Raw genomic sequence first — 12495 nt, forward strand, 5'->3', positions numbered from 1 at the left:
AGAGTTAAATATTAAATTCTGAATACAAGAGATCAGAGGAAGAAATAATTTTTTTATGAAAGAGGAGTAATTCAAGACAGACCTTATTATGAAGAATGATTTATACCCTAGACTGAAATATAGGGAAATATAGATACGTGAAAATGAGGAAAACATCTATTATTAGTAGTGGCTCAGAATAATCTGATAGCTTATGGGGAAAAGCACTGTATGCCTATTCTTAATTGTCTAATAGTAAATGAAAGTAAATGCCTAATAGTAAATGAAAGAAATAAAACAGGAAAAATCAGCTGGAATAACCAAGGACCTTCAAAGCTATCTATTTATACTTGCTGTATATTAAAATACAATCAGTGTGTAAATATAATAAACATTTTTCTCAAAGAATGTTTATATAAGAATTCTAAGGAAAGAATTGCAGTCTGTTTACTGAATTGTAGCTTTTAAGATTATAAACTTTAATATAAGTTCTATTCATATAAACTTTGAAAAACTCTTATGAATGTTAATGTCTAGCTTTTAGTCATTCTGTCCTTAAATTTTTTTCTTTATTCTAAAAAAAACAAAAACAAAAACAAAGCAAAAACTAAAAAGCTTTCAGATAATACAGAAAAATTGAAACACAAAGGTTCTTTATCCCATATTTGGCTTTTGGTGTATTTGTTTTCATACATACATATATATATGTATGTATGAAAACATTTTTAAGTGCAGTAGAGAATAACATGACATACTTGCTGTTTGTGTGTTTTTATGCTGAAAATAGTTTAGAACTGATATACTGTATTTGATTAGCTTTAAATCTTGGACTAAAATCTTAATTTTCATTTAAATTAGAAGATATTTTGATCCAAGGTCAGTTGAAGCTAGAGTGTACTTTTCTTTTTGTAAAAATGATTTATTCTGAAAGCCTCTTTTATTCCCCTTTAAGCCACCTAAAGCATAGTAGAGAAATAAAAGCTTCAATGAGATAATTTTTCTCTGATTTTATTATAGTATTGGTTATTTGATATTATCAGCACACACAGTTATGTTTTTATTCTCCCATGAAGAAAATACAAGAATTTGCAGAGCTAAAATACTTGAAGGCTACAGACTGTTGAAAATGCAATTTAAAATATTCTTTTTGTTTCATGGACTGTTTATGGAGTGACCATGGTGTGCCAAACTCTTGAGTACAATGACATTACCTCTGTCTTCAGGGCAGTTAAAACCTACCTAGTTAATCTGAAGAGAAAATTCTAGGGATTGACCCAAGACTTCTTATTTTAAGTTTTTGTTGTTAAATTAGAAGAATAAGATAATAAATTTTGTATAATGCAAAAAGAAAAATATCTTTGAATGTCTGTATCTCAGTATTTGGAAAACAAAAAAAGCAGAACTAGATAGTGGAAGAAGCACAAATGAAGAATGGCTTCTTGTTACTTTATGAACATAAATTTTCAAAAGTTTGTATTGTTACTGATGAGTAAATAAAAAATTCTTTTTTATGTTTCTTGCCATGAATTTATATGCATGTACATTTTATTTGTAGTTACACATGGGTTTTATATTAATGATGTACTTTTCTCAACGCACCCTCTCAACTCTTAAGATTGAGTTTCAGTTAAATCCCATTGTTTTGAGGGGGAAGTGGTTGATAGTAATTGAACCCAGGGGCTTTGCACTGAGCTATATCCTCAGTCCTCTCCCCACCGCTAAAATTTTAGGGACAGCATCTCATCTAATCTCTAAGATGACCAGTTGCAATTTCAACTTACAGTCCTCCTGCCTAACCCTTCTAGAGAGTTACAGGCTGTGCCACCAAGCCCAGTTTAAATTCCATTCTTAATACTGTTAGATTTTGTGTTTTTCTCCACAATGTGTTTAGAGGGGGCCTCCCAAATTTGTGGGGATAATATTTGTGGGGCACCAGCAAATTGTGAAAAATGACAGATTTCAGATATAGTTAGAAAAATGCCTGTTTTTAAAGTTTAAACTGTAAGTATACTATGTGTCCTAGAGTTATGTAATTTAATTGAATAAAATACTGTATTATAAAGCATTAAAAGGTACAGGGTGTATTCGTGGCATTTTTTTTTTTTTTGTCTTTTTCCTTTTTTATCAGTACCAGGGATCGAACTCATGACCACACACTTACAAGGCGGCGCTTATGCCGCTGAGCTAAATCCCCAGCCCTGAGCTAAATTCCTGCCCGTATTTGTGGCATCTTAGGGATCGAAGAAGAACAAAACTGAGAATACTGGAAATAGGTGTATGTGGTACAGCATCCTGTTATAATGTGGGAATGCTGATGCGTCTTCAAGAGATGGGCTCCAGAGCAGCAGCCAATCAGAAGCAAAGAGAACCAAATAATACTCTTGGATTGGCTTCTTACAAACCTCCCACCCAAGAAAATAATTCTGGAGGGTATTTGCAGGTTTTGCAAAATTGAGAGTTTCTGTGAACAGTTTAAGGATGCATCCAAGAATGATTGAGGCTGTGGCTCTGAACTGTAGCTTCACGGAGGTATTCTGAATTCTTATAGCATCTTTACATAAACCAGGATAACATTTGAGTTTTGATGTCTCAATAAATGAAATATTTTAAGTGATTCACTTAGTATTTTACTGGGCCATGAAGTGTGACATTATAGTGTCTGTGGCTACATTATGACTGTAGATTATGACAGCTCTTTCAGAAGAGATGATAGTCTGAATCATATTTTTAAAGCATTAAACCAGTTTAGATTAACCAGTTTTCCATTTTATAGAAGCAGTTCTGATTTTTAAGTAATAATGTAAGGATATATTATGTTCAGAATTACTGATATTTAGTGATTGATTTACTTCTTTCTTTGTAGGATACTATCACTGTGGCTAAATTTATTATTTTGTGAGAGCTTCTCATCTATAAGATGGTAAACACTGAAAGCATTTGAAGACTTCAATTCTTTATGTAAGTGCAACTTTAATTCTCTCATTTTATTGTTCTTTCAGTGTATTAAAAATGATAAAAGGGTAGTATTTCTGTAAATCTGCATGTAAACTACTTAGCCTGATTGAATTATTTTATTCAGTTCAAACTTTCACATTGAAGGTTCAATAATTGAACCTGCTGAAAAAATTGATAATCTTCAGATTAATAGGAGAACAAACAAATTTATTAATGTGCATATATGCACAGGAGCCTACACAATAAACCATTCAAAGAAGGCTAGATAGTTGAGACTTAACACCCTCTTGACGAGAAACAAGAGAGGTATCATTAGTTTTAAATACAAGAATGGGTCAGGAGGTCAGACTATCCCAATACTAAGTTCTTGAGGATGCTGGGCATGTTGCCTGGTTTTTAATCTTTTTATTTATGATAAGAGTTTAATCATCCTTGGTAAATGGAATTACTGTAAGAATATCTGAAGCTAGTCATGTTCTTCTTTGGGAGACACTTTTAATTAGGTAAGAGAACCTTAGAGAAAGCTTTTTTTGTAGTTCCCTAAGTGCCCTCAGTTTGAAGTCCAAAGTAGTGTGGTGTAGGGCATCATTTTTTGAGCCCCAGCAGTTGAATAAATTTGTATTCAAAATTGATTTTTTTAGAATAACTCAAGATATAAAAGGGAGGTTTTCTATAGATAGTCATAAATCTCTTAATGATGATAGTCATGAATGTAGTAATGATTGTGAAATGTTCTAAGAAATATGTGATCATAGAGTATACTTACATGACATTAGGATAGCTGTTATGTCTCTAGGTGAGATAATGTTATGGGACTGCCATCATATATGCAGTTTAGTGTTGATGGAAATATTCTTATTATATAATTATGTATTAATGAAACTTGCAAAACTATATAGTCATTGACTACCTCATCCTATTCTTTGTAATAATACCGTCAGGAACTTTTGATAGTTTACTTGATTTCATTTTACATTAATAATGGTACCTCTTTACAAGTAAAATGAATTTTCTCCTCTTTTATTCTTTGTGAAAATGATTATTTTTTCTGCTATATACTCTTGAAAACTACCCCTTCAATCAGTGTTAGGCCAAGCTATGAACTTGCAGCCCCATATCTGTCTGATATTTTATTCCTCGTATGCATGAAGGCATTAGGAATGATAAGAGCAATCTGTTTGATATCAAATTTAACACATTAGGTTAAGTATGGGCGAGATTTACAGTGTTACCTACTGTATTTTCTTTGTCCTTTTGAAGAAGTCCAGGGTTCTATGCAGGACAATTTTTGAACATCAACTCATATTTTGAACATCAAGTCTACTTACTTTGGACTATAAAGTTTATCCTCTTATACATTTTGTCTTGAGAATTGAGTGTTGGTATACTTAAAGATTATTCTCTGTTTTTGAAAGTAGGGTTTCATTTGAATTTACATCTTTTAATTTTTAACTGTAGTCCAGATGACTTTGCCTGTCACTTTTAACATGTAATCTGTAACAGGCAATGCCTTTGTAGTGAATTTGAAGGTTATATAGTTAAATATGATTTTACCACTGTAAGCATACTTGATGTAGTTTAAATACAAATAAACTCTCTCATTTTTTGCAGGTTTATATTAAATCTGTAAGAGTTTGCTTCAGGTTCAATGTCTTTGGTAAGACAGTATTTATTTTAGATTACTTACTCCTATACTCACATATACATGTTCATATAGATGTGCACACATTTATATCCACTTTATATTTTGATTTTGAATCAGTTTATTTTATAGTCTGACTTTGAAGTACTGTAGTACCAGTAGCACCAATTGGAAAAATCTAATTTTTTTTTATATTTGATAATGTAATATTTGAGTTATTTATTTACTTAATACTGTAATTAATATCTGATTATTCTGATGAAGTATCTGCTGATATTTTGCGTAACCTATGTGTATAAAAATTAAATGTATACTACCTGAAGACTGATATTTTCATTAATTTTAAATTTATAAAAATTAGTCTCGTGTTTCATCAGTTTGTATTTAATCAAATTGCTAAATTGTGATGTGGCAAGATTTTGGAAGAAATTATTTAGCCAGGTGCAGTGATGTAGCTTGGTAATCCCAATAATTAGGAAATGAGGCAAGAGGATTTGTGAGTTTGAGGGCAGCCTGGGCTACATAGTGAGTTCAAGACCAGCATGAACTGCATAGCAAGATCTTGTCTCAAAAAATATTTTTATACTTATGGTAGATACATTTTGTTATTTTAAACAATTTATTTACATGTTTATAAAATTTTGTTATGATAGTAAATAGGTTTCCATTTTTACAGCTAGGCTACTTGTAGCTGAATTAAACTATAAAGCAGGTGATATGTTTATAATTTTTTAACCTATTTATATTTTTAAAACTTTGGTTTTGAATGAAAAAATAGTACAAGGAGTTTTTTGTAGTTGACAATTACTATAAGACCCAGATTTTAAATGCTGAGTTGTAATTAAAATTCGATGTTTGAGAAAACTAATAAAAGAGTTGATGCACTTTTAAAAATGTGAACTAATGGTGGACATTAGTATTCCCCAAAATTGTTGTAGATTGATCAACTTCAAATACTTGTTGTATCTGTGAACCTATAAATAAGGCAGAAGTAAAGAAACCTCAGAATTTGAGAAAAATAGTTATTATGGCTTATATTTAGATATCCCTCCAAAACCTCATGAGATCACAGGTGGGGCTTTTTCAGAGGTGGCTGAATCTAGAGTCTGTGACACTGGAATTGATAGGGTACAGTGCCAGGATCAAGGGCACTAGGACTAAGGGTGTGAGTGCTTCCTGCCCTAAGGTAGCCTAGATAAGATACAAGGAATAGAAAGAACTGTGCTCATGTTGCTTTATTAACTTCTGCCTGCCATGTGTCTGTGATGCATTTCTACCATGTGCCACCCTACCTTAGAGCCAGGTAATTATGGACTAAAACCTCTACAAACTGTGAGCTAAATATAAACCTTTCCTCCATTAATTTTGGGTGTTGGATGTTTTGTATTAACCATGAGAAAATTCATAATAGTTTTTCATAATGACAGTAGTTTTTCATAGAGTCCTAATATTCTGTGTTAAATAAAATTGATATATTTTTATTAGACTTTTTTTTCTGGCTCTTGGATGTTCATTTTGCATTTTTAAACTGAATGTGGACCTTTCGACTGATACCAATAAAACACTTAGTTATTGTATATGAGGTTCTTATTGTTTCCCTCAAAAGATTTTTTTCTTGTTCTTCAGAATGTATTAGTGATTAGTCTATCCATGAACCAGAAGTGCTTTGAGAATTTAGGAAAATTATTTTCCAGGAATGAAAAGATTACCTTTTCAAACAATTTAGGACAATAATTTTATCTTGTCCTGTCTTCAGAATTTAAAAGCATTTCACTGCCAAGTTATATAATCCAAAGGCCCAATACTTGTACCCAACCTAATCTTGTAATTATCCTTGATTATTGTACTCTGGCCATGTACACCTTTTTCTGGACTTTCCAGTGTTGAATTTGTTTTCTCTGTTTGGAGCAATGCAGTTTATCTCATTTCTAGCTTCCGTTCTTTGTTCTGTTGGTTCTCTACTTTATCTTTTCAAGGAGAGACTGTGAAAATACTCTACCACTTCATTTATACCCCAGCATCTCAAAGGGACTTTCTAAGGCAGTCTATTATGTTGTCTCTCTTTTGGTCTGTCCTTTCATTTTGATTTTGTTTTATTCCCAAATTTAGTTTTCATCACCCTGTATAAGACATGGTCTATTGTTAAAGAAATAAAGGAAAAACTAAAAAAAAAATCAATTACTTGAATTTATGCTGCTTAGTGTATTTTCTCTCCTGAGTCTTACATAGTATTGCTCACTGTGCTTGATTTTTGTTTATTGGTCAACATCCTGTACAAGCTGTAAGTCACATTTCATTTAATTCATTGGTCACATTTCTTTACTGATTCCATAATGGGCTATCTTTTCAGCTATGTGAACATCAAAAAATACTCATGTCTATGTGCTATATGAATCTTGTGTTCTACATGGTTTATGAAAATATTATCAGAGTATCATGAGCTCATAGTTTCCTCATGAACATGTTTTAATATCTTATGCCAGATACTGTGGAGATAAGTTTTATTGTAGAACTACTTATGTATAATTATTATAAATAAAAATTCAGCTTATCATTTTCAGTAGTCCTATTTAAATTCCGTAATTGCCACAGCACAATGTAGAATATTTTCATTGTCATAGAAAGTTCTGTTGGACAGTGATACAGTTTTGAAACATTATTTATAGGGTAACAAAATACCTCACCAGGTATTGCCATAATAGAAACTCTGGATTCTTTTATCAGGAGTGGAGATGTTACAGAGATATACTTATTGTCATAGATATTAGAAAGTGAATCTTTTGTATGAGAATTGGTAAACTTTTCAGATTTCTGATTATATCATATTAGATACAGTCCCTCATAAGTGCTATTCTTTTTTATAACTTCCAAATTTACATTTATTACTGCCTTCAGAAAGTCTTTCTTGATGACTCTTCTTTCCCCCGATTATTAGTCAACTTTCTGACTCTGTGACCAAATATCAAATTTAAGAGAAGGACAAGTTAAAGGAACATTTTAAGGAAAGGAAAAACAAAGGGAAAAATATTACTTTGATTCACTTTCTGGTTGAGTTCATGTTTTCAGTTGTTTATGTTCTGGCTCTTACAAGCATTATAGAATGAAAATCTTGGCAGGATGGCATGACTGAGGAAAGCTTCTCATCTCCTGGGAATCATAACTAGCAAAGAAGATGCAAAAAGTGATGCCCTATTCAAAAAGATGCCCGTAGTAGCCTACTTGCTCCAACCACACCCCAGTCTGCTTGACTAATGGATTCATCAATAAATTAATCAACTTATCACTAGTTGAAGTTAGCATCCTCAAAATCCAGTCACCTTCCTAGGCTCCACCTGTGAATATTATTGCATTGCCCTAGGTACAAAATGTTCAAGGGATACATCATGTTTAAACTGTCACAATTACCCCTACTGTATTCTCCCAACACACATTTATCTCTTAGGTTAAAACTGATTGCGTGCTCCTCTGCCTTCCTCTTTTATGGTGTTTTATTTTAGTGTCAGAAAGAGAGACCGATTAGCTACAAACATAGGATTATTGGGAGTTATGTAAGTCTACCCAACATGACCTTATTGGGAATTACTTAAGTTTATTTGCCATGTTCCTGAATGTATGCTTGCTCTAGAGTACATTGTGAGAGAATGACTATGAAACAGAAATAATTTGTAATGAAAAGTACAGTGAAAATATAATTTAGCTGCCAAACACACAAAACTGGAAGATTTACATGGAAAGCCAAATTAATAGTTATACTTGTTCCTTTGGTCATGAGTTGTTCCTTTGGTCACAAGTCCTGCTATGGGTAGGTGATGATGAATCCACTCAACTGAAGCCTTCTTGGGTTCAGTGTAGTGTTTCTGTCTGTATGCTAAGATAGTCCTATAAACCTTATCTTTCCACACTTTAGTACAGTTATTATAATAACTGATCTTTCTTTCCCCTTGTTGTAGTCAGGGGTTGCACAGAGAACAATTAGAATTAGGACATGGACTTTATAGTATTTTTTATGATGGTCACCCAGAGTTAACATAAGAAAATTCATGAAATCTATCCACAACACCAAAGACAGAATATTTATCCAAGGGCCTGAACCCCACAGCAAATGTCCCACATGAGTCCAGATGAGGACCCAAAGCTCATGACAATGCCTCCCACGAGTCCAGTTGGAGGTCTAGAGCACACAAGAAGGACTCACGCCAGTCTCTTTTATGGGTCCATGCTGGGAAGGCCCAAAGGTCAGCAGCAGAAGCTAGGAAGTCTATGTCAGCTGAGTGAAGGAGCTGTGCTGCTAGGTTGAGGGTTTCATACTGGAGCCGAGAAGTCACACTCACAACAAAGACCAGAGCTGTCCTGAAAAGCACCACAGCCATCCTCAGCTACACGGAGGTCCCGAGCTTCAGTGAGGATGATAAGAATAATTGAGTACATGCCAGGAAGCCAGCCAGACAAGTTCATCCTTGAGACCAAGCAGCACGTGTCCTCCTCTCCGGAACCTGGAAGTAATGCTCGATGTGAGGACCAGAGCTCCTCCAGGAGAACCAAGGGTTCAAACAGCATTACATAGGAGAACCCACAATGCCTCAATGCCTAAAAGCATCAGTGCATCTCAGTGCATAGCTTCTCCTTCTCCATGTCTCTCTTTATGCTGGCAACTTTTCTCAGGTGAAACATCTACGCTTAACAGCATGGTGATTTAATTCAGCTGCTTGCCCACCAGTTTTTAATCCATTACACCCCTTATTACTTTTGATGAATCAGAATCTAGCTTTATTTATGCCTAAGTAAAATCTCTGTAATAGTATTGATAAAAAGAGAAAGAAATTTTATATATGTTTTGAAGTGACATTAAAGATAAAACCCAGAACCAAAATACCTTCAAACTTTTATGGAATTCTTTCTGATAGCATTAGTCATCTTCTGTTGTTTCTTTGCCAGAAAAGCTAGGAAGTGCTAACTTAAAAGACAGCTAAATTGATTTAATACTGAGAGCTTTTTGTACCCTTAAGAGTATTCTAGATAAATTTTTTTCCCCTGAAATTATAGGACATGGAATTCTTTATTAATAGGGCCAGAATTCTAGTTACCCTTTCAAGGCTTTCAGAAATCTTTCAGTATACTTAGTCATTTCCTTTTATTGAAACTGTTTTCTTAAACATTGAAGATATACATACATATTTTAAAAGCATTTCCTGTTATTGTGTCAGTTTATTCATTAATTACTGATGTTTTCATGTGCTGTTTTCCAGTTTCTTACTGAAGTATACAATATGTATGTTAAATTATAGGCTTATGATTCTTTTATGGGCTGGTGTGCTAATTACACCACTTATAAATAGGTATTTCTGAAGAAAATATTTGGTTTATAAAATGAGCTTATTACACTGCACTGCATTTTAAGCTATGTCTTCTTTTAGACACAAAACGATAAAATACAGTTACACAGATTTGCTAATTTATAAGCATCCTAGTATGATCCTAAAATTTAAATATTTAATAAGTAACCACTGTCGTTTTTTTTTTTTTTAAGGTTCCAGTGACACATTATACATATACACCCCTGAATCAACTTAAAGGTGGTACAGTTGTCAATGTCTATGGTGTTGTGAAATTCTTTAAGCCTCCATATCTAAGCAAAGGAACTGGTAGGTATTAATTTTGGTACCGTTTTTATGGATTACAACTGCATTGTTGGTTTCAAGAACAGCTCCTTTAATACCTAAATCTTACTAGAACAGAAACTCAATTCTCATTTATAATTACCAAAACTGTGCATATTCTCTGGTTCTTATTTTAAAATAAACAGTCTTTAGATTCTGGAGTCTTGTTTAATACGTGAAGAAAAAAATTAAAATGATACCAACCAGCAACACAAAAGCTTATGAAAGTATAAAATTTGCTAGTAATTATATCTATGTTTGTGGGTACGTACAATACTAAAATATTGTAGTAATGGTCCATAAATCACTTTTAAGTCTGGTACAGAATTTGAAGCACAAATGTATATAAAGTAACTTTATAGAAGTATGTTAATGGATACACAATAGAGATCTAAATTATATCATCAAAAGTTAAAGTACAGTGAGAGAGAATTAACAGTGTAGAATTTTTATGCCCTTAAAGTTTTTATATAAGCTTAAGATACATTTTTATGACTGAGATATTTCATATAAACTTCTAACCATAGGAGAATACATAAAGTTAAAATGAAATCAATTATCATTATAAAAACTCAACAAAACATAAAAGAATAGGAGAGGACATACAGATGTACACACTAGTAGAACAAAATAGCATAGAAATAAACCTACATATATGTGGCCAACTGATTATCAATAAGGATGCCAGTAGTATATGGTGGGGGAAAAATAATCTCTTTAACGAATGGTACTGAAAATACTGAATATTCACATACCAGAGAATAAAGTATGATCATCATTTGGCAGAAAAGTGATTTTAGAGTGGTTAAGATTTAAACATATACCTCCCAAACAAAACTCCTTGGATAGAACATAGAGAAATAGTTTGTTGATATTGCACCTAGAGACAGTTTCTTACATATCGCTAAAAGCATAGCAGTAAAAGCAAAAGTAGACAGATAGAAAGATATCAAATTAAAAGGCTACTGTTCAGCAAAGGAAATAATAAGAATGAAAAAGCAATACAAAGAATGAGAGAAAATATTTGCAGACCATATACATATATATATATATATATGTATATATATATATATATGTATATATATATAAAAGTTAATCTCCCAAAAAACACAAAGAACTCTACTACTAAATAGCAAAAAAAACCAAAAAACAAAAAACAAAAAAAAAAAACACAAACAGACAAAAAATCAGACAACAGTAACAACAAAAAGTAAAAGCAACCAAAAACCTGATAACTTAGTCAAAATCTGTCAGTTTGAATAGACATTTCTCCAAAGAAGAAATTGAATGTAAGATGTGCAAAGTTGCTGGATGTCACTAATCATTAGAGAAATAGAAATCAAAACCCAGTGATTTATCTCCTTTATAGTTACTAAGATGGCCATCAACAGTTGTTGACTAGGATATAGAGAAATTGGATCCCTTATATACTGTTTTGAGGCTGAAATGATGCAGCTATTATAGAAAGCAAATTGTTTCCCTAAAAATAGAGCCACCTTTTGGTGCAGCAGTCCCATTTCTAGATATGTATCCTAGAATTGCAATTAGGATCTTAAAGAGATATTGCATTCCCATATTCACTGTGGCATTGTTCACAATAAACAACTTGTGACAGCATTCTAAATGTCAATCAAGGATGAATAGAAAAAGATGTGGCATATACATAGAATTGAACATGGTCCTGCTTCTAGAAAGAAGTCCTGCCATATAAGCCATTCAGATATGAGAGACTGGAATCAGATTCGTAAAGTAGAAAGTAAAGTGGTTTCCAGGGGCCGAGGGGAGAGAGAAATGGGTAGCTACTCTACAATAGATAGAACATTTCTGTTACGCGTGATGAAAATGTTTTAGTAATGTATTCTATAACACTATGCTGTAGATGTCAAAGTTTATTTAGATTATAGATCTCATGTTGCATATTTTTTACTACACTCCCTAAAAAAGGATAAATTAAGCAGTTAGAATGTTGAGATTGGACTGCTACCAGAGTTTTGATTGATACACCTGGGTAGATTTCAAAGTAAGTTACAACTTGCAATGTAAGACTATAGACAACCATGTAAAAAAGCGCATCAAAAACTATAGACTTGGCCCAGGAATTTAGCTCAGGGGCACAGCGCCTGCCTGGCAAGAGTGCGGTCCTGAGTTCAGTTCCTGATACCAAAACCAAACAAAACAACATGGAGTTTAGTTTATCAAGATATGATAAAAACTAAGCAGGATAACACACTTCACCTCAATTTAATCCTGTATTTCACCTCT

At 32.8% G+C, this 12495-nt stretch overlaps 1 protein-coding gene across 3 annotated transcripts in view; it reads left to right on the plus strand.

The window, feature by feature from the left end:
* Nucleotides 1-12495, plus strand: part of Pot1 (protection of telomeres 1) — an 86932-nt gene that overhangs the window by 20562 nt on the left and 53875 nt on the right. For 2 of the 3 annotated variants that reach the window (XM_063241304.1, XM_063241293.1), the window contains exon 3: nt 10104-10218. In XM_063241304.1, the coding sequence (XP_063097374.1) occupies nt 10104-10218 (115 nt within the window). Of the gene's footprint in view, nt 1-2842; nt 2938-4545; nt 4592-10103; nt 10219-12495 lie in introns of all 3 variants that reach the window. The other variant, XM_005006051.4, reaches the window with a different exon arrangement.

This window comes from Cavia porcellus, unplaced genomic scaffold (assembly GCF_034190915.1).
Source record: "Cavia porcellus strain 051 isolate PalLab524CR breed Dunkin Hartley unplaced genomic scaffold, mCavPor4.1 scaffold_2, whole genome shotgun sequence".
NCBI lineage: Eukaryota > Metazoa > Chordata > Mammalia > Rodentia > Caviidae > Cavia > Cavia porcellus.